General features: G+C 44.5%; 1 protein-coding gene and 1 long non-coding RNA gene across 5 annotated transcripts; one reads left to right on the forward strand and one right to left on the reverse strand.

Annotated features, from left to right (window-relative positions):
* Positions 1–4441: 4441 nt before the first annotated feature.
* RPS7 (ribosomal protein S7) lies at positions 4442–10241 on the reverse strand. 3 transcript variants are annotated; one of them, XM_033176656.1, is made up of 7 exons: positions 10132–10241; positions 9799–9891; positions 9597–9668; positions 8843–8986; positions 8012–8076; positions 5082–5232; positions 4442–4554 (listed from the first exon to the last, which is right to left on the reverse strand). In XM_033176656.1, exons 2-7 carry the CDS (start codon positions 9871–9873, stop codon positions 4477–4479), a joined length of 585 nt encoding a protein of 194 aa, XP_033032547.1. In that variant the 5' UTR covers positions 9874–9891; positions 10132–10241; the 3' UTR covers positions 4442–4476. The 3 variants fall into 3 exon arrangements, with proteins under 3 accessions (XP_033032547.1, XP_033032548.1, XP_033032549.1); XM_033176657.1 differs by having other exon boundaries at positions 9799–9882; positions 10132–10208; XM_033176658.1 differs by lacking the exon at positions 10132–10241 and adding an exon at positions 10034–10118 and having other exon boundaries at positions 9799–9882.
* A 71-nt stretch (positions 10242–10312) lies between these two features.
* LOC117062789 lies at positions 10313–21322 on the forward strand. 2 transcript variants are annotated; one of them, XR_004428588.1, is made up of 4 exons: positions 10313–11122; positions 18156–18380; positions 19641–19823; positions 20183–21322. It is a non-coding gene; the product is annotated as an uncharacterized LOC117062789 (long non-coding RNA). The 2 variants fall into 2 exon arrangements; XR_004428587.1 differs by having other exon boundaries at positions 18156–19823.
* The last annotated feature ends 1104 nt before the right edge of the window (positions 21323–22426 follow it).

Consider the following 22426-nt stretch of genomic DNA (forward strand, 5'->3'; position numbering starts at 1 on the left):
CATGGGCAACCACTGCCTACCTCCCAGGGTCCCTGTAAGGATCTGAGCGAATCCCTTCAAGAGTCTGCCCCGGTGCCTGACCCACACGGACTGACACTCAGTGAATACACAGGAGCTGTTCTGGAGTCCCCAGACACCATCCTACCCACCCCCAACTGTCTGCCACACTAGAAGCTCCTGCTCCAGCACAGGCCTTAAAACTGAGAATCAAGTTAACCCCGCGCCAGGCATGCTGGCTTATGCCTGTTGGGAGGCCAAGGAGGGAGGCTCACTTGAGCCCAGGAGTTCAAAATCAGCCTGGGCAACCTAGCAAGCCCCATCTTTACAAAAAAAAAAAAATTTTTTTTTAAATTAGCTGGGTGTGCGCCTGTAGTACCAGCTACTCAAGAGGCTGAGGCAGGAGGATCGCTTGAGCTGGGGAGTTTGAGGCTGCCCTGAGTCATGATCGCACCTCTGCACTCCAGCCTGGGTGACAGAGCAAGACTCTTGTCTTAAAAAAATAAAATCTGTAACTGGTTTGGTTTTCAAGGACAAGAAAACACATTCATTCATCTTTACTAAGTGCCAAATACTCTGAGAACTTGTCTATATTTGCAGATTCTTTAAACTTATATTACTTAGTCAGTGACTTTCAGAATTAGTGGGACCCTCAGACTCAGCTAGCCCAGGCTCACCCTTTCATTTCCCAGTGGGAAACCTGAGGTCCAGGGAGGAAGGATGCAGCTCATCTTCAGGCCACAACCAAACACAGGGAGTGACTCCCCACCCACCACATCAAACTCCCCAAGAGCTTTAGGCGAAGACTTAGCCATGTCAGGTTACGACGTGGTCAGCGCTGCTTTCAGGGTCCCTGAGTGGAACGGTCAGGTACTGTCACAAGCTTGCAGCGTGCCAGAGAACACAGTTGGGAATAAAACTGGCAGAATGGTAAGGGAGTTCTGTCAGATAATGATCTAAAAGTTGAGTAAGGAGTGATTTACTCTACTTTCAAGAGGAAGCTTAGGCCATTTTAGATGCAGAAAATTAACAGCACACTAACTTTAACGGTGGCCTCATTAAGTGTTATTACAGAGCACAGCCCTGATTTTATCTGTATAGCATTTTGAGTAAAATGTGATTGCTAGAGGCATTCAGACTAAACTTCATTACAGTCACTCACCCACTGTTGCTGCTATTGATTATAGTGAGAAAATTCAATGGAGTTCAAGTATTTCCAACAGCTCATCTAGCAGTAACAGGAATCTTAGGAACCAGGCCCATCTCCGGTCATTGAAATGTCTCTTTCACTAGGCTGTAGTTGCATTGTCCTGCTATACATTTTAATAAATATCAAGTCTAATACCCGCTTTACGGATCTAGCATCATCTCAGGGCCTGAAAACATTCAAGATGCTGTACTACTTAAGAACTGTGTGACTTTGTATACCTTCACTGGTTCCTTTACTATGTCGCATGAATCACAGAGAAAAGGCTGGACTAATGTAACTAGAAGGGAAAAGGAGGATTTTTTAAAACCACCATTACTTCCCATAGCAAATGCATACACATGCCTGCAGGCTTACTATCTAATCATTGTTCAACACAATCACGAAAAAGTTTGTATTTACCTTTCAAAAATATTCTATATATTGGGAGGCTGAGGCAGGAGAATGGCGTGAACCCGGGAGGCGGAGCTTGCAGTGAGCTGAGATCCGGCCACTGCACTCCAGCCTGGACGACAGAGCGAGACTCCGTCTCAAAAAATATATATATATATTCTATATATTTAAGCTTTCTTGACAAAAAAAATAAGCTTTCTTGACAAAGTTTACAGATGAAAATTGTGCATGTTTAGCACACTAGGCCCCAAACTCTTCTACTGTGCACCCCCTTAAAATTTTGAGTACCTCCAATGTGTAGTTATAATAGAGTGCACCACAGTACTAATAGCGTATGTATGTTATAAAAACACGTTAAGTTTTAAATGAGTAACAATAGGAATGATATCTAAGTCTTTTTGTTCACCAAGGTATTAATTTTAGTGAAAGCAATGATTGTTATACTTTGCTATAACAATTTAAAATCTAGTTTTAAGTTTGGCACTGGATTTTAAGAATTATCACAGCTAAAAGGTTCTTCAGTGATATGTTTAGAATTTGCTTCAAAAATCTCCAGCAAATAAAGGGTGAGAATAGATGAAACAAGATTAGTAACATATCAGTACCTGCTCAAGCTGCATGTTAGGACAGAGCCCCACTACTGATTCTGTTACACTTTTGAGTATGACAGAAAACTTCCACTATGAGGGTTTTGTTTTTTTTAAGACCCCTTACAAAGATAGATGTGGACAGAAGCATCTGAACAGTCCCCCAATCTTTGGCTGTGCTTCCTATCTAGCAAATGTGAAGTTTTTGATGAAAAATCGACCAAAATTTCCCATCTTTCTTGGTGTTCTGGTCATCTTTGTTCTTGCCAAGTAATTAGAAGGGATTATTAACAAAGAGATTCAAAGCCAACTGAGACTCTTCATAAGCATCTTAAATAGGTAAGAATATTCTGAGTTTTTATGTTACTGATATCTTACAGGTCAATGTAACTCTCACCTAAAATGGAAGCATTTCCCAATGGACATCTTAAAATAAGCTCATTCCTTACACTGATTTCAAAACACAATTGTTTTCTCACATAAAGTTTCCTCTTTTCCTGGAGATGTTTTAATGTCTACTAGGTATGCTACTGAGAGCCACTGGCATTGGAGGAAAATCAAGAAATTCAAAAAAAAAATTTTTTTTTTTTGATATGAAGTCTCGCTTGTATCACCCAGGCTGGAGTGCAGTGGTGACACCCTGGCTCACTGCGAACTCCATCTCCTGGGCTCAAGCAATTCTCCTCAGCCTCCCGAGTAATTTTTGAATTTTTAATAGAGACGGGGTTTTACCATGTTGGCCAGGCTGGTCTCAAACTCCTGACCTCAGGTGATCCGCCCGCCTCAGCTTCCCCAGTGCTGGGATTACAGGCGTGAGTGAGCCACCACGCCCGGCCCAGAACTTTTAAAAGGAAAATGCTTAACATTCTAGGACAGCCTGTGTAAATCGTTTCCCAAACCAGTGAATCTGTGAATTCTAATACAGTAAATGTTTGAGATGAGAGATGAAGCCTCCAAAAAAGCCACTAAACACAGATAGCCAGGACACGGGGGGTGGGGAGAGAAGGGGGCTTCGTGCTGGAGAAGGGTGAGAATAGGTTTACAGCACCCTAGGCCTAAGTCAACAACTCATTCCAGATAAACCAAGACAATCCCTGTCCAGGGACGGGGGAGCGGGGGAGACAGCGGAACTGGGGAGCCAGCGGAACTGGGGGAGGAGCCTATGGACTACTGAGGATAAAGGGCCAGCCTTGGTAACTGCTTAACAGGAACCTTCCTCACCACCTGCTCATCTACAAAGGCCTCAGCCATGTATGGTCAAGAGCACTTGCCAAAGCTTTGAAAACATCCAGTGTGGCTGCCCCACCACGTGAATTCCGCATCGGGAGCCTGACAGTTCTACTCCTAAGAGGCCTGACCCTCACCTGCAAAATGGGAAAATACTATTGTGTCGCCTCGGAGGCTTCCTGGAATTAGTCTACCTGTAGGAGTAATTTGATGTAAAACGTATTATTTGGGGGACTGTTCAGTTAGATTGTCTCGTCCCCCTGTAAAAGCAGAAAGGTAAATTTTACAAGGTAATTTTAAGGCTTATTAACAACTGAAAGCAATTTGGCACAAAGCCAAAACTGAGGAACTCATTCTCTAAGACATCCGCTCTCCTCTACAAAGACCTGGTCCAATTGCAGTCAGCAGACACCACACCAGGGTCCTCGCTTCAGGGCTTTCATTTCCCCCAGGGCCTTCATGCGATGAACTGGAAACTAAGGAAGTGGGGAAATGGACTACCCAAGTCTACACACCACTTAGCATCTACTAAAATCTATTAATCAGACTCTTACATTTAACTCGTGAAAGTCTATTTAACACTTAACATGAATTTATGTATAAGAAATTCAACAAATCTGACGGAATGGGAAGTGGAGGTGTTGGTTTAACGGATAATTTCAGTTCTACAAGATGAATGAAAACGTTTCAGAGTTCTGTTTCCCAACTTTGTAGACAATACTTCAGGCTACTGAGCTGTAAACTTAAAAATGGGTACTATGGTAAATTTTACATATATCACAATAAAAAAAAAGTACCAGGTATATTTTTAGCTTGAACCATGCAAAAGTGCTAATATTCAGCTATTTCTGCAGCATCATGTGATGACACTTGTACCCCTGAACACAAGCGGAGCCTCACAGGCATCAAGCTTGCTGGCGCACACACCCCTCCTGCTGAAACCCTCCGGCCCAACACAGGACGCCACTGATAGTGAAGACAGCTGCGCATCCATGAATCTGGAATTTTGAAAAACATAACTGAAACAGAGTACTGTGAATATATACTTTATTTAGTCACTTTTGTTTACAACTGAAACTCTGGGAATTCAAAATTAACATCCTTGCCTGTGAGCTTCTTATAGACACCAGAAAAAGTTTCAACCTACAAGAAAAGAAAGAATTCATCACAAAACTCTGAAATACACACTCAGCTTAAAACCTAATAGTTTCATGAAATTGTGCCCTGTATGGTCTTTCTCCTCAGCAACTAAGTACTGAGAAGATAAGGAATACAGGACATGTCTGTAGCAGCCTTATAACCAGGGACAAGCTCCTCTCCAATGTTGTGGGACACGACTCTACACCAATGCACCGGGAAGCCACCAGGGGACCCCATCAGTCACCCACATGGTTATGTCCCCCCAAGACACTGATCCATCACCATCCACCCCTAACTCACCAAGAATATACAGCCTAACTAAAAGTCAGACCACAGAATGAGCCTACTTCCAAAAAGTACAGGGAATTTCAAGTGTTCAATTCTTTAAATTCTCCATTTAACACCTGACACATAATCCAAAGTAGAGCAAGCTAGTCCTGAGTTTACTACAGTCATTGCTCTGGTGGCACATGGAGACTGGTTACTCTAAAATCTACTCTCACTGTCCATGATAAATGTGGACCTATTACCTTGTGTTCCACATTGTTCTGCTGTGCTTTGTCCAAATGAACCTTTATGAGCCGGCTGCCATCTAGTTTCACGCGGATTCTCTTGCCCACAATTTCGCTTGGGAAGACCAAGTCCTCAAGGATGGCATCATGCACAGCTGTCAGAGTACGGCTAAAAGAATAGTGGAAAAGGTAAGCAACACAGAATGCCTGCCCTCTGAACTCCAGAAGGCACCTCAAGTCAAAATGAAAATGCAAATCCCAGGTTCCTGAAGTCAAATTAACACTCATTTTCAAACAAGCTCGTTATATTTCACGTACCAAACAAAAGCCTTTGCCTACCTAGAATACGGTAATAGCTTACTGATTTATTTCAAAAGCTCACTCAATTTTAAACATTACTCTGGGGTAAACACAAACTCACCAAGGCAGGAAGTGACCATCTCTAGGGAATGAGAGATTAGTGATGTCTTTTATACATCTTTATTTTCACTTGTATCATTTCTCAACTACATCACTACAATAACCTTAATACTCTTGCTCATCTCCAAACCACCCCCCTTCCAATGTCAAGATCATCTTTCTAAAAAATTGATATGATCACATAATTTACATAAAAGACCCTTCAAGAGCTCTCCTAGGCCTCCAAGATATCATCCAAACTCCTTGTTCTCTAGGATCAAATGAGGCAATCTTCCACCCCCAGGCACTGTTCTATCACCAGCTCTAGGATAGCTGCCCCTCCCCGCCCATGGGAGTCTTCGATTTCTAACCCATCAGCATCACGAAAACTGCCATGAAGCTCCTCATCTGCATATCACTATCAAGTTCAAAACCTACCTACCTGCCACCCAACAAATGAGAAGTTTCCATTAATTGCAAGCCTTTGGGGCAGGTACCATGTACCATGAGACATCAGGAGTAAGTCAAGAGACGGTTCTTTGTTTCAGCATTTATGGAGCTGCCTTGTATACGGTTATCTGTCTAGGTCTCACCCCACTGTAGCTAACAATGACACTATAGTCTACTTATTTGGATTTCCTATCTGGCAGCACCCATATACGCAGTTAACATCTTCTGGTGGCTCTCAATTTTACTCCCAACATCTTAATATTTCACAGCCACAAAGGGCAAAAACTTGAAGAAAGTCCATTTCCCAAAACCCTCATCACCTTTCAGAAAGCAAATCAAGACAAATGGATTGTTCACTGCGACTCATTAATTAAGCATATTCTTACAATACTAGGAAAGCACCCAAATATGGAAATTAGATTCCAAAGTTATCTACAAACTTTTAAAATGGGGAGCAAAGGAACAACTCAATCATCACAAACCACAGGGACTGGAGCGTTTCAGAGGAAAAACCCTGCTATACCCAAAAACTGTATCAATTTCAGCATTTAACCTGAGTTAGATAAAGACAGCTCTACTGAATAGGGAAAATAAATCTGAAAGCAGGAAGCCGGATTGGAAAAGTGGAATCACTATGACCTACCAGCTAGGCTTAGTGTGGAGGAGGGAAGGCTTTCAACAGACTAGGTCCCACTAGAAACACTGAAGCCACTGTCTTGAGAAAATCTGGAAAATAGACGTTTGTACTGAGGGGAATTAAAGCTATGGGTTTGAGGGACAGTCCTTTAGCTGTGTAGAAAGCAAATCCACTGTTTCTCGTTTCCTAACTCAGGTTCTCAGAACTGAGTTTCCAAAACCCTCTTTAAGTGTCATGATTTAGGAAAAAAAAAATCCTAAATTCTTATGCCGCTCTGTCCATAAAAGTTTTTCAAAGTACTAAGCCATAGCATTCAAGTTCTAGAAAACCTGGCACCTACCTTTCCACATACCACAGTTCAATACGATAACACATTGCTAGATTCCCAACACTATTTCCTAGTGGTTTTCAAAAACAGGACTGAGTTTGAAAAAAAAAAAGAAAAGGCCGCCCACGGTGGCTCACACCTGTAATTCCAGCACTTTGGGAGGCCGAGGCGGGCGGATCACGAGGTCAGGAGATAGAGACCATCTTGGCTAACATGGTGAAACCCCATCTCTAATACAAAAAATTAGCTGGGCTTGGTGGTGGGCGTCTGTAGTCCCAGCTACTCAGGAGGCTGAGGCAGGAGAATGGCGTGAAACCGCGAGGCGGAGCTTGCAGTGAGCTGAGATCAGGCCACTGCACTCCAGCCTGGGCGACAGAGCAAAAAAAAAAAAATTCTTAGGATTACTAGTATTAGCTACAATGAGCAAATTATCCCAGCCTTGAATCAGTTTTCTCATCCACTGAGGATAACAATACAAATTATACATTTCACAGGGTACAGGCACAACTAGAATTTTTTTTTCTTAAACTCATCCCTAGGTAAAAGTCCGCAGGGATTTAATAGTTCACATTTGTAGAACAACGTACTAATCAGAAACTAACAAAATACCAAAAGATCTAGTTTAAGAAGACAACTACTAATATTTCAGTTTATGCCAGATAACCTGTAAGTCAATCAAGTTAATAAATCATTTTCCATCAGCATCAACTGCAATGGTATTTTAACCTGTGACGTTATCACCCAAATCCACCTACATTTTTTACGGCTAATCCACAGCAAAAATAAAAATCAAAGATAAATCCAAGCTCACGTCAACGATGTCTAGCAGGCTTTACCACACAGAATTAAAGTAATGATTTCCGTCTCATCATTCCTATCCTGTGCACACATAATCGGAGGAAATCATCTCATCTTGTGACAGCACTGACCTAACAGACATACAATGGCTATGTGAATACATGTATGTTTTACATATAGAATTCTAAAACGTATCATGTGTAACTATAGAGAAAAGCAAATACGGCTAGTCAAAAATTCCCACTTGAACATCTGTTTTTATAGCTACAACTTACACAAAGTAAGAGCTGTTAACAAGAGGAGTACACACATTTCTGCAACTACTAAAGCACTCACCTCCTGGGCCGCTTCTGCTTATTTTTTGTACGGCTTTTTCGAGTTGGCTTAGGCAGAATTCTTCTCTGTAAGGTAAAAATTATCATGCAACAAAATGAAAAAAGACCTTAAATTGACAAAAAGCTAAAACTGTCATACTGCTTTAAAAAGCAAGAAGAATGGCAGGGTAAGTTCAAAGTTTAAGAAAGCTAAACAACTCAGACCAACAACTGACTGAGGAAACTCTTCTATGGAGTTACTTCCTGATTCTCGAATAACTCATCAGAATCCACAGCCTCTACTGACATGCCAGCGGAAAAACACCTCCCAGACAGGCCTTCCCCATGCCTACTGACCCAGAAGACTACTTTCATTCCTGATCAATCCTGGCACTGCATTCCCCAAAGACTTCAGTTTGCACCAACGCCAGATCCGAACGGTAACAGGTTTCTTAGTTTGATCATCTCTGTAAGCAACCCACTAGACTTGTAGAATTTTAAATATGGGAAATCATTTTCATACCTCAAAACACAGCAGTCTGTCACTTCACAGTTTTGTTTCGGCTCCTAAAGAGTGCACTTCGTCTCTTTTAAAAACCTCTTATTTTTCTATTTTTTGTAGACAGGGTCTCACCATGTTGCCCAGGCTGGTCACTGAAGTGACCCACCCACCCCCACCTCCCAGTGCTGGGATTACAAGCGTGAGCCACCACGCTCCGCCTGTATTTCTATCTTTCTGCCCATTTGGATTCCTAAAAGGATTGTTTTCATGACTCCAACTACCAATGCGGTCTAAATAAAAGCAATTTTAGCAAAATTCACAAACAGAAACGTGCTGCAACAGAACAGATACCTGAGCGATAAAGACAACATGCTTCCCACTGAACTTTTTCTCCAATTCTCGTACTAGCCGGACTTGGATTTTCTGGAAAGATTTCAGTTGAGGAACAGGAACAAAGATTATGATAGCTTTCCGACCACCACCAACTTCAATTTCCTAAAGAAAAAAAAATCCACTTTGTTAATTGCTTCAGAAAGTAAAAAAGTAAATGTTGTGGTCAAATTAGAGCCTAAGAAGACCTTATCAGTAACACAATAGCTGCACTACAAACTAATACTAGTTTTGCGTTAATGACATATGCAACCTCCGGAGATGTTCACATCTCTCTCCAACATTCCCATTTCCTTATTCCAGGAAGGGAGACTGTCCAGGCCAGGAGGCCAATCACTGCCACTTCTGCATCCCCGCATGCGGCAACTCCGGGCTAAACGTAGAGAAGTCTGCATCTTGGGAGCTCCCCATAGCTCTTTGCTATATTTATAACTAAGTAAGGGCAAATAAGGTCCGAAACCGGCCCAGGCCCTCCCTACTCCACGTTTCTCCACCGCCCGCACGTGGACAGCTTAAACTGCAGAGTACCTGCAACCCCACTCCCCGCACCTGGGCGGTACCACGCGCAAACACCACGGCGGAACCTGAGTTCAGGTTAGGCAGCCAGGCGGCAAGTCATCCTCACCCGTAACCCAGGTCATCCCACAACCCTCCCAGGCACTGCGCGGTGAGACGCGCCGCAACCTCCCTCCCAGCCCCGGGAGCGCCGGCTTACCTTGGCTGCCGTAATATTCAGCTCCCTGAGCTGAGCCTTGAGGTCCGAGTTCATCTCCAGCTCCAGAAGAGCCTAAGAAGCAACGAACAGCAGGGCCGACCTCAGCGCGCGTCCCAGCCCCCCGGCCCAGCACACACGCGACCGCCTTCCCTCCCAGGCGGGGCGCCTCCACCCACCCCAAACCCCAAGGAAACCCTCTCACCTGGGAGATGCCGGACTCGAACTCGTCCGGCTTCTCGCCATTGGGCTTCACGATCTTGGCGCTCGAACTGAACATGGCCTTCTCCTGGGAGAACTGAGGGCACAGCGGTCAACGTTACGCGGCCGGGCTGCAGGCGCCGCCGGCTCGCCCTCCCGCCCGCACCCCCCGGCCAGGCCCCGCTCGCCCCGCAGAAGCCATCGGAGGACACAGTGCGGGTAATCGGCTGTATCCCCACCCGGTGAGCAAGGCCCGCCGCTCCAGGGCCTGACTCCAAAAGGCGTTTTCCTCAACGCAAGAAGAAAAGTTCGGTCCGGGAACAGGCCGCCAACCTACCTCGCCGAGCGCCGGCTTAGGAAGAGGCCTAAATCTCGCGAGAGCACGTCAAACTCTGGCGGCGGAAGGGAAGAGGCGTAAACAGCGCGAGAAGGGCGGAAACGGGAACATCACTGAGAAGCGGTAGAAGGCTAGACAGTCCCAGGAAGCGGCTCCGGGGATGAGTGTCTTGGTAGCGCTTTTCCGCCCTAGGATTCGTACTTTGGTGCCGTTTCCGAGCGTTCCGGTGCCGGCTCCCAAGACTCCTATCTTCAATGCAGGTTGCAGACGGGAGCTGGCCTCGTCCTAGCCCTGGGCCTGGACAAGAGAAGGAGGCCGAAGAAAACCAGCTTCGGCAACCTCCAGAGACAGGACGATTAAAAAAGGCTAACTTGGCTGGGCGCTGAGGCTCACGCCTGCAATCCCAGCACTTTGGGAGGCCGAAGCAGGAGGATCACTTGAGCTCAGGAACCAGCTTGGGCAACATGGCGAGACCCATGTCCACCAAAATAAATAAATAAATTAGTCGGTCATGGTGGCATGTACCTGCAGTCCCAGCTACTCCGGAGACCGAGGCGGGAGGATTGCTGGAGCTGAGAGGTCGAGGCTGCAGTGAGCGGAGGTTGCACCAGTGTGCTCCAGCCTGGGCGATAGACCAAGACCCTGTCTAAAAATAAATTTATAAAAAAAATTATGAGGCCTTCGCTCTATGCTAGTACTGTACTAGGTGCTAATTATTAAGTAAAACAGACTGAACTCTTGCCTTCATGGAGCTTACAGTTTAGTGGAGAAGACATTACATAAACAGTATGACTATATAATGACATATTGTAATAACTTACATAACAGTAAAATGAGAGGTTGGGGAGGGATTATTTATGCTTTAAGAAGTCCAGAATCCTGGAACGGAATGGCATTAAACAGAGACACGGAAGAGCCACAGGTCTATCGCCTGGGGAAGAGCATTCCAGACAGGGAGAAACTCGGGCCGGAATGATCCCGCTGTGGACAGGTAATTTAATCTGAGCTTCAGTTTCCTCTTCTGTCAAATGTCAGGCAAGAGTTACTTTCAGCCATGGGCCAGGCACTGTGGAAAATGCAGAAACATTACACTAGGTGCCCTCTCAGGATTCCCAACCACCTTTACTAAGCAGAGATGGTATTCATCTCACATTTTTAATGCTAGGTATGCTCCCCTCCCCATGCTTCTCTAATAATGTTTTTTAAAAGGCAAGTGACTATTTCCTTGGAAAATTAAGGACAACTTGAAATTTCTTCCAAATAGAAAGGAAACTACAGCTGCGTCTACAGTCTCATCTGGGCAGTCATTCTGAGGCCCCTTGTCGAACTAGGTCCATTTCGTTACTCCACATGCACTTTTCAGCCTGGCTTTTATCTCTGCTGCTCTATAAAAGTAGTAATCTAAAAGTTCATCCAGTAAAGCTCTTTCTCTGTGAACCTGTCAATTGAGAAAAAAAATTAAAGTTATTTCTGGTTTCCAGTCCTTTGTTGAATAGGAGTGGTGAGCAAGGACATCCGTGCCTTGTTCCTCATCTTAGGGGGAAAACAGATTCAGTCTTTCACCATTAAGTATAATATTAGCTCTAGGTTTTTTGCAGATATTTTTAATCAAATTCAGGAAGTTCCCTCTATTCCTATTTCTGAGGGTTTTTTTTTTTTAATTATGAATGGATGTTGGAGTATGTCAAATGCATTGTTTCTACGAACTAATATGATGATGTGAGTTTTTCTTCTTGGCCTGTTAATGTGCTGTTAATATACATAAATGCTTTTCCTTTCTAACTCTTTAGCTTTGAGCCTCATGAGATCCTAAGAAATGTGATTTTTAAAACTTAGAACCTGATAGAAGTTGATAAAGGTTGCACATGTATTTTTAATAGGTAGTTTCAGGATCATAATCACAACTTAGAGGATGATTCTACTAATTTTATGTTAGGAAATGCCTACTAATCGTTACATTATATATTTTTTTTTACTAGTTTTACTAGTACTAGCTTCTTTATTATTTAACCAAACAATAAGTGAGTTGATAATACTAACATAATTGACAAAGAACAGAAACATCATCTATCCAATCCACTTACTTTTAAAACACTTTGTTAACTCTTTTATGTATCATTATGGACATGTGACATTGCAGATTTGCTATACATCAATCAATCTCAGCCAGTATTTCTCCTTTGATCCTCAAATTGTCTCAGTTGTGACCAGGAGGGGCCCCTCTTAGATAAGCAGCTGAGTCTTGTCAGCTCCATGAATGTCTGAACATCTTGTTTTCTGGCACAAGATATTCCAGGCTCCTCTTGTAATTTTCTGCCTGAGACATAAATGAGCCTTTTCTTCTAAAAGTGCTGATAGTTTTTTTTTTTTTTTGAAAAATAGTATTGGAGACCAGAATTTTGGCAGCAGGAAGCATCGTGGGGATCCTCGTAAGCCATTTCAGTGGACAGAGCTTAAAAAGATGCATTTAAAATAATGTTTTCATAAAAGACACAAGTTCACATTGACATTCTTGATCCACTTCTAACAGAACGATTCCTTCTGAAATCCTCGATTCTATCATAGCATCTCCTTTTCTCCTGTAATAAAAACCTTGACTCCTAAACACAAAAATACAATTACTTGCTTTATCTGACACTATGAGAGAATACATTCAAAATAACAATTCAGGCGGGCTGCAGTGGCTCACACCTGTATTCAGGCGGGCCTCAGTGGCTCACACTTGTAATCCCAGCACTTTGGGATCATCCACCCCACCCCGGGTGGGTGAATCACTTGAGGTCAGGAAATCAGCCTGGCCAACATAGTGAAGCCCTGTCTCTACTATAAATAGAAAAATTAGCCAGGCCTGGTGGTGGACGCCTGTAATCCCAGCTACTTGGGAAGCTGAGGCATGAGAATCGCTTGAACCTGGGAGGCAGAGGTTGCAGTGAGCGGGATGGCACCGCTGCACTCCAGCCTGGGCAACAGAGTGAGACTTTATCTCAAAAAACAAAAAATCAATATATATATATTTTTGAGACAGGGTCTTGCTCTGTTGCCCAGGCTGGAGGGCAGTGGCATGATCACTGCTCACTATGGCCTCAACCTCCCCAGTCTCAGGCGATTCTCCCATCCCAGCCTCCCAAGTACCTGGGATTACAGGTGTATGCCATGAGGCCCAGCTAATTTTTTGCATTTTTTGTGGAGGGAGGTTTCACCCTGTTGCCCAGGCTGGTCTTGAACTCCTAAGCTCAAGCTATCCACCCACCTCAGCCTCCCAAAGTGCTGGGATTACAGGCGTGAGCCACCACACGCAGCCTAACAATTCAACATTAATATAACCCATACAATTACTTAATAAAATTCAGAGATTTCTAGTGAGATCTGCAGTCTGTATGCATTTTCCACAGTTTACTCATCATCTCTCACTCTGCTGTCTGTTGGTTCTCTGATAGTTTGGGTCAAGAGTTTCAGCTTGTATTCAGTTTGAGGATTAAGTTTACGAAAGCGGATGGCTTTCAGCTACTAGAAGAGAGAAGGTGCTATCCTACCTTTCGATGATGGAAAGACTCAACAGCTCAATCTCCAAAAATTTTTAAATGGATTCGTTTAGCTACCATCTGGAGTTATCCATCCACAATAACCCAGTACGTAGTCGCACAGAAATAACTGCTAACTGAACTGCTCACTGCCTCCTGCTTTTAAATTTCTAGGATGATCAGAACTCAGGTGTTTCACATATTCATAAAAATCTCTAAATATCCTAACTCCTGTTTTGATCTTTCAAGCTTTATAGTTTTCTTGATGTTCATATAAGCTACAAGTTGTCTTTCACTTTATACTCTACAATGTTCCTTTCCAGTCTAACATACGTGGTCATACCAAGATCTGTAGTCTGCCAGCCAAATGATTCGCCTAATGTTTTGATCTTGATAATTCCAAACTCCAATTGCTGGAATTGAGCAAGGTACTCATTGTAGGGAGGAAAACGTGCACCCTGAGCAACCGGGGGGCCTCTGCTAAGGAGGTGTTAGGAAACACGAATAGGATTCGGTTTTGTGTCGGGAATTTGGGGGAGGGCTTGAGAAAGGGGGGCTTTGCTTAGCATTGGATGCTGTCACAAAGCTGGAGTAATTCTGGGGTTGGGTGTCTTAAGTTTCATTTATAGTGAGAGCAGACGAGCGCCAGTCCTCAGCTGCAGTTGCTAAGGAAGCAGCCGTCACTCCTGCTAACCAGTAGGATGTTTGGTGTTTTTGTGGCCTCGTCAGTGTTCATATTTTGCCTGGATTTAGACATGATTTTGGAGTGGTCTTGTTTTTGTCTTCATCAGTCATGGGTTAATGTAGCCTTATCTGATTTTGGCCTTTTTTTTTTTTTTTTTTTTAAGATGGAGTCTCGCACTGTCGCCCGGGCTGGAGTGCAGTGGCGCCATCTCGGCTCACTGCAACCTCCACCTCCCAGGTTCAAGAGATTCTCCTGCCTCGGTCTCCCCGAGTAGCTGGGATTACAGGTACCCACCACCACGCCTGGCTAAGTTTTGTATTTTTGATAGAGATGGTGTTTCACTATGTTGGCCAGGCTGGTCTCTAACTCCTGACCTCGTGATCCGCCCACCTCAGCCTCAGTACCAAACAAGTGTGAGACAGCCATACGATGGAATGCTATTCAGCAATAAAGATAGACAAGCTACTAATATAAGTTACATCAGCATGAACCTTGAAAACATTATACAAAGTGGAACATTATACAAAGTGCTGGGATTACAGGCCTGAGCCACTGTGCCCGACCTTGACGTTCTCTTAAATCATTTATGTTCAACAGGAAAACCAGGACTGCTGGGGTGCTAGGCCAGCTGTCACAACACCAAGGCCAGCTAGTATTCCATGCGGCTGCTGGAAGTCAGAGACCATTTTTCTCTTTTTACCCAGTACCAGCCGAAATTTTTTATTTTCCTGCAGAAGGCTCAAGGAGTCATCAAGTACTTTAGAATTTCACATAATTAGCAAAGAATTTATGAACACAGAGCCTTGAATTTTGCCCCAAATCATCTTCTGACTTATGAGTCACAGCTCATAATTTATATTTATTTATTCATTTGGAGACAGAGTCTCGCTCTGTCACCCAGGCTGGAGTGCAGTGGTGCAATCTTGGCTCACTGCAATCTCCACCTCCCAGATTCAAGCAGTTCTCCTGCCTGAGCCTTGCAGGTAGCTGGGACTACAGGTGCCTGCCACCAGGCCCGCTAATTTTTTTTTTTTTTTTTTTGTATTTTTAGTAGAGACAGGGTTTTGCCACGCTGGCCAGGCCAGTCTTGAACTCCTAATCTCAGACGATCCACCCACCTCGGCCTCGCCAAGTGCTAGGATTACAGACATGAGCCACCAGGCCCGGCCTGAATTCAGAATTTATATATGTATATCACTAGTATTCTTATTCTTATTAGAGAAAACATAAATGTAGAGCCCAGCTTCTCAGAAGACTGTGGATACACACGCATATTCACTACCTTCACGCTAATCAAATTCCAACTTCCTAAAGCCAATAGGATATTATATAATCTATTCCTATATATCTGGCTAAGAGAAATCAAAATTTATGTTCACACAAAACATGTATGTGAATGTTTATAGCATCATTACTCATAATAGCCAAAAAGAGGGACAAACCCAAACGTCTATCAATGGATCAATAAACAAACACGTGCGGTACAGCCATACGAAGGAATACTATTCAGCAGCAAAGACAGACATGCTGCTAATATAAGTTACATCAGCACGAACCTCGAACACATTATACAAAGTGAAAGAAACCAGACACAGAAGACCTCATACTGTGTGATTCCACCTACGATGATTTCCCTCCAGGAAATCTAGAAAAGGCAGATACGTAAGGGAAAGCAGAAGAGAAGTCCTGGGGGCCCGCGGTGGAGTGACGGTGCCCAGGAGAGGGAACATTTGGGGGATGGTGGAGGTGTTCTGAGCCGTGTGGTGGGGATGACTGCACAGCTCTGTGGCTTTACTGAAAGCCATTGAACTTATACCCACAGGGTTGTTTTCTTTGTTTTGTTTTGTTTTTTCTTGTGAGACAGGATCTCATTCTGTCACCCAGGCTGGAGTGCAATGATATGATCACAGCTTGCTGCAGCCTCAACCTACTGGGCTCAAGCGATTCTCCCACCTCAGCTTCCCCAGTAGCTGGAACTACAGGTGTGCACCACTATGCCCAGCTAGTTTTTGTATTTTTTGGTAGAGATGGGGTCTCACTCTGTTGGCCAGGCTGGTCTTGAACTCCTGGGCTCAAGCCATTTGCCAACCTCAGCCTCCCTACGTGCTGGGATTACAGCCATGTGCCTCCTTGCCTGGCCCAGGGGTGAATTTCATGGTATATAAATTTTAGCTCAGTCAAGGTGGGTGTTTTGGTTTTTATTTTTTGTTTTGTTACATTTAAAACAATAGAAAGCAATCATGCGTTCAGTCTGATAGCCCTGGTTCTCCAGCAGCCAGTGTGTGGTCTCACTTTCCTTCTTCCCATATTTGTAAATTCCTCCTTCAACAGTGAGAATCGGGCTTCCACCCATTTCCACAGTGTGTTTCCTTGCTCAGTCCTGGAATGCACAACAGGGAGCTTCAGTGTTGCTAACTGTACACTGTGAAAACACACTCAATCTCTGCAGTTCAGTACTGGGAACACACTCGCCTTCTGTAGTTCAGTACTGGGGACTCGCCCTCCGCAGTTCAGTACTGGGAACACACTCGCCTTCTGTAGTTCAGTACTGGGGACTCGCCCTCCGCAGTTCGTACTGGGGGTTCTCCGTGTCTTTCACCTGACACAGTCACAATCATGTGACTAAGGTTGACCTGACTTACTACAATGACTTCAAGGCACCTCCCATCCCCTGCCCTGTGTGGGCGTGATTCATTTGAAATCCAGATATATTTGTTGAATTAAGTTTTTACTCCATTTTGGTTTTCTCGCCCATCCTTGTTATCTCGGCTCACTGCAGCCTCTGCCTCCCAGGTTCAAGCGATTCTCCTGCCTCAGCTTCCCGAGTAGCTGGGATTAGGCATGTGCCACCACCCCTGGCTAATTTTTGTATTTTTAGTAGAGACAGGATTTCTCCATGTTGGCCAGGCTGGTCTCAAACTCCTGACCTCATGTGACCTGCCCCCCCTGGCATCCCAAAGTGCTGGGGTTACAGGTGTGAGCCACCGTGCCCAGCCCTTGTTGACTTTTGAATATGTGAAACACTCTGCTTCTGAAAGTCAAAAGCCATCTAAGGAGGTCACTCCCTTGAGAAGGCCACACTGCACCGGCCTCCGCCTTCCCTCCTCCACCCAACCTTGCTTTCTGGTTCATCTCTCTTGAGTTTCTTTTTGCTTGAATGTATATTTTCTTACTTCCCCTTCATTCTTACACAAAAGCGCATTTGATGTTTGCATTTTGTGTTCCCTTAAACATATTTCCTGGCAATCCCCCCGTGTCAGCTCAGGAGACCTCCCTCATGCTTTTTTACCGCGGCATCGCTCTGCACTGGGCAGTTAGACCACTCTCACCCTGCCCGTGTTCTGTGGAGACCCTTGGACTGCACCCGAGTCATAACTAACATTTTGTAATTTTAAACAATGCCCCCACAAACAAACTCGCGTGTACGCGTTAGGATGCTTTTGGAGCAGCCCCTTTGGGATAAATTTCTAGAAGTGGGATCTCAGCCTCAGAAGGTAAAGCCATAGGTAATTTTGTTACACACTGCCACCTTCCCTTGGAAAAGCATTGTGCGTCGTATGGCAATTCTTGTTTTCCCACAGCATTCCCAACAGAATGTGTCGTCATACTTTTTAATTTGTGTCTGTCTGACAGGTGAAAAATGAGACCGCAGTGTAATTTAATTTGCATTCTCTAATTCGGAGTGAAGTTGGCATGTTTCCATGTGTTTCGTATGTTCAAGGACCATTTTAAAGCGTTTAATACGTTTTTGTGTGATTTTTTCTGCTCGTATTGTAACCATTTTTCTTTTCTTTTTTTTCTTTTTTTCTTTTTTTCAGTTGAGAGCAGAATTTTAATAGGCAAAAGAAAGAGAAGACCTCACTGCTGCAGAGAGGAATCCTGGAGAAATGGGTTGCCCTCAGTTTTCTTTTTCTATTTTTGAGACAGTCTCTCAGTGTCAACCAGGCTGGAGTTCAGTGGCACATTCGTACCTCACTGCAGCCTCAACCTCCCAGGCTCCATCAATCCTCCCACCTCAGCCTCCCAAGGAGCTGGGACTGTAGGTATTTAACTATTTTTCTATTGAGATTTGGTCTTCCCCACCCCCCACCACAGATTTTTTTAAATTAGAGGGCACTTTTCCAAACAAATTATTCTTAAGGTCCTGCTATCTCTGAATATTATTGTTATAGAACAAGCATAACTATAATTGGATCAATCATCTAACCTTTCAAATCCTCAACTTAGTCTTCTGTTAATGAGAGGATTAAATCCATGAGTTAAATGATCTCTAAGAATCAGTGTGTCTCCAACTTCAGTGAACAAACAGCAAGTCACCCAGGGATCACGGTGGGACGCAGACACTGATTCCGCAGTTGTGGACTTGGTGGGGATGGGTGCTGTCTCAGTCCATCTGGGCTGCTATGCAGAGTGCCACAGACAGAGTGGCTTGTGAACAACAGACGCTCTCACCCTCTGGAGACTGAAAGTCCAAGATCAAGGTGGCAGAAAATGCCGTGTCTGAAGAGGAACCGTTTCATTGTTCACAGTGTCTTCTCGCTGTGTTCTCATGTGGCAGAAGGGCTGAGGGAGCTCTCCAGGGGCCTCCTTCATGAGGGCACTCATGCCATCATGGGACTCCGCTCTCACGACCTCATCACCTCCCAAAGACCATCACTTTGGGGGTTAGGATTTAACATATGCACTTTGGGGGGACACACACATTCAGTCCACAGCAGCTGCATCCAATATGTTGCATTTCTAATTAGCTCACAGGCAATGCTGATGATACTGGTCCAGGAACCATACTTCGAGTAGCAACAAACCAAATAGCCACAGAGAGGAATTGATAGATGTAGCATTAAGGAAGAAAGATTCCTTCCAGTGCCAAGGAAACTCATCACAATACCTACCATACAGTGTCGTCCTGGAGGGACCAAGAGACCCTGGATAGTTGGCCCAGGACAGAATACTGCTGGGGGTTTGGAGGGTGGCAGTTAAAAAGCCACGATCTGTTTACCTGTTCAAATATATATTCTTTATTAAAAATATATTTATTATATACATAATTTATTCTCTATTATGTAGGAGCCTGTGCCTGGAATGTATAACCTCTGTGCTGTGGAAAGCCTAGAGGTCAGATAGGTGAGGGAGGCCACAGGCTTCTAAGTCATTCTTCCCCTCCGAATCCTAGTAACGGAGTGACAGAAGGAAAGTTACTAATGAATCCTTGCATGTGAGATGATTTTATGGACCTGTCTGCTTGATCAAGAATTAATGGATTGCATTTAACAGAAGGTCCTTTCGCTCTCCTCCACTTACAGCTGGCGGAGCCTTTATTATTATTATCATCCGTGGACCGATGCGAGATGAATGTGCAAGGCTGTAATGAGGGTGAACTCCTGGGTTAGCACACGCTTGACTGAAGCAAGGTCATGGGCTTGCTCTGTAAAGTCAAGGCCACTTTTCCTGTATGGCAGTAAACTGTCTCCAGACATGGGCGACCTGTGAGTTTATGGAAGGTCATTGCTCATATATTAATATTTAAAATATAGAAATATTCGCACTCTTGATTTTTATCATAAATGGATAATTTGCTTACCTTTGATCTATCTCATCAAAAGAAATACTATTCTTACCATTAATTGTCACAAAATATGTACAGGATGAAAAGAACGAGTGTTCTTTTCATCCTCTACATGCCCGGATAATTTTTGTACTTTTAGTAGAGACAGGGTTTCACCAGGTTGGCCAGACTGGTCTCAAACTCCTGACCTCAGACGATCTGTCTGCCTTGGCCTCCCATAATGCTGGGATTACAGGAGTGAGCCACTGTGCCTGGCCAATTATCTCCATTCTTTCACAGGAGAGAACAGAATTGGAGCAATGCACCAGATGCACACAACCAGCAAACGTAGAGCTGGAATCCAAAGCCAATGCATGTGAACGTCCCAGCTCAGAGAGAGGTGGTGAGCAGGAGAGGACTGGGTGAAAACGGTTCCCACACACACCTTTGTCTTCATCATTTAGTTCTCCAGGGTGTCACATTGACAATGCCACTTGACCTCCACAGCAATTCTGTGGCATTTGTGCACCAGGAACTTTATCCCCATTTTGCCAGCGAGGAAACTCAGGCTTGGAGCGGGTAAATCACCGCACAAAGCCTTACTGAACAGAGCGCCAGGCCTCAAACTTTTGCTGGCATTGTCCTCCTTCGCAGTTTACTTTAGGGCCTGTCATTTACTGGGGTAAAACACAAAAATTCCTTGTCCCCGAAAGACTGCAATTAAAGTGCCACTAGCACAGTAATGTACCAACCAATCGCTCCTCGGGCACAAGGGGGCGTGCCTACCGCTATTCAGTCTCAGTGGGTAAGCTGGAGAGTCCTCCCACAGCGAGCAGATTGCGAGGGGGGCGTGTACGTGGGAGGACTCACGGGCTGGGGAGGCAGCAGTGGCGTTCTGTCCGAGCCTGTGTATGTTGCTATGAAAGAATACTCGAGGCTGGGTAACTTACGAAGAAAAGAGGTTTATTTGGCTCAAGGTTCTGCAGGCTGTGCAAGAAGTATGACGCCAGCATTTGCTTCCGGTGAGTCCCTCAGGGGGCTTCCACTCATGGCAGAAGGGGAAGGGGAGCTGGCATCAGATGGCAAGACAGGAAGGAAGAGAGGAGTGTTGCAGGTGCCAGGATCATTTCAACATCAGCTCTGGCAAAAACTAACAGAGCAAGAACTCACTCCTTCCTGAGGGGACAAGAGGATGGCACCAAGAGGCACATGACCCCAAGACTCGAGATAGGCTCCACCGCCAGCACCAGGAGTCAGATTTCAACCTGAGATTTGGAGGGACCAGGTACCCAATCGATCCATCCATTCCAAGCATCCGTTTGACACGGAGAATGCGCTATTTCAGCACCTGTATCCATTCAACAAAAGGATTTTCAATTATAATCATGTAATAGGAATCATCGTCATTTTCCTAATTATTCTTTGGGTTTAAAACCAAAAATTGGCAGGGCACGGTGGCTCACGCCTGCACTCCCAGCACTTTGGGAGGCCTCAGGTAGATCACCTGAGCTCAGGAATTAGAGACCAGCCTGGCCAACATGGCGGAACCCCCCTCTACTAAAAATACAATAATTAGCTGGGCGTGATGGCGGGTGCTTGTAATCCCAGCTACTGGGGAGACTGAGGCAGGAGAATCGCTAAAACACGGGAGGTGGAGGTTGCAGTGAGCAGAGATTGCGCCACAGCATGCCAGTCTGGGTGATGAGAGAGAAACTCCATCTCAAAAACAAAACAAAACAAAACAACCAACAATTATACTTTTAAAAAACAATAACTTTCTTTCTTTTTTTTCTTTTTTCTTTTTTTGAGACAAGGTCTCACTCTGTTGCCCGGGCTGGAGTACAGTAGTGCAATCACGGCTCACCGCAGCGTTAGCCTCCCAGGCTTAAGCAATCCTCCCACCTCAGCCTCCCCAGAAGTTAGGACCACAGGCACACTTGGCTAAGTTTTAAATTTTTTTGTAGAGACAGGGTCTCATATGTTGCTCAGGCTGGTCTCAAACTCCTGGCCCTGAGTAATCCTCCTCTGTTGACCTCCCAAAGCATGAGCCAACGTACCCGGCCAAAAAAAATAAATTTCAATTTTATTTTATTTATTTATTTATTTAATTTTTTTTTGAGACAGTCTTACTCTGTCGCCCAGGCTGGAGTGCAGTGGCGCGATCTCCACTCCCTGGGTTCTAGCATTTCTTCTGCCTCAGCCTCCGGAGTAGGTGGGACTACAGCCCCGCACCACCACACCCGGCTAATTTTTGTATTTTTAGTAGAGACGGGTTTTCACCATATTGGCCAGGCTGGTCTCGAACTCCTGACCTCATGATTCATCTGCCTCAGCCTCCCAAAGTGTTGGGATTGCAGGCGTGAGCCACTGCTCCCGGCTAAATTTCAGTTTTAAAGACATTATTTGAATTCAGTAAAATACGTAATACGTGAGCTAAAATCCGCACTACAACAGAAATATTTCACCTTGCAGTTCCCACTGCCCTGTTTCACTGATTCAAATTTTAAGCACAGGTGATCACATAGAAGGAAGTGAAGTAAAGCA

This window comes from Trachypithecus francoisi, unplaced genomic scaffold (genome assembly GCF_009764315.1).
Source record: "Trachypithecus francoisi isolate TF-2019V2 unplaced genomic scaffold, Tfra_2.0 Lachesis_group17, whole genome shotgun sequence".
Taxonomy (NCBI): Eukaryota; Metazoa; Chordata; class Mammalia; order Primates; family Cercopithecidae; genus Trachypithecus; species Trachypithecus francoisi.

Bases quoted from the DNA above. Each gene is read 5' to 3' on its own strand.
- RPS7 (XM_033176656.1), bottom strand. From the start codon at position 9,873: ATGTTCAGTTCGAGCGCCAAGATCGTGAAGCCCAATGGCGAGAAGCCG. The intron at 9,669-9,798 runs GTGAGAGGGTTT...GTTGCTTCTTAG, and splicing joins TCGAGTCCGGCATCTCCCAG to GCTCTTCTGGAGCTGGAGAT. The intron at 4,555-5,081 runs GTAATAGGTCCA...CTTTTCTTGTAG, and splicing joins AGAACAATGTGGAACACAAG to GTTGAAACTTTTTCTGGTGT.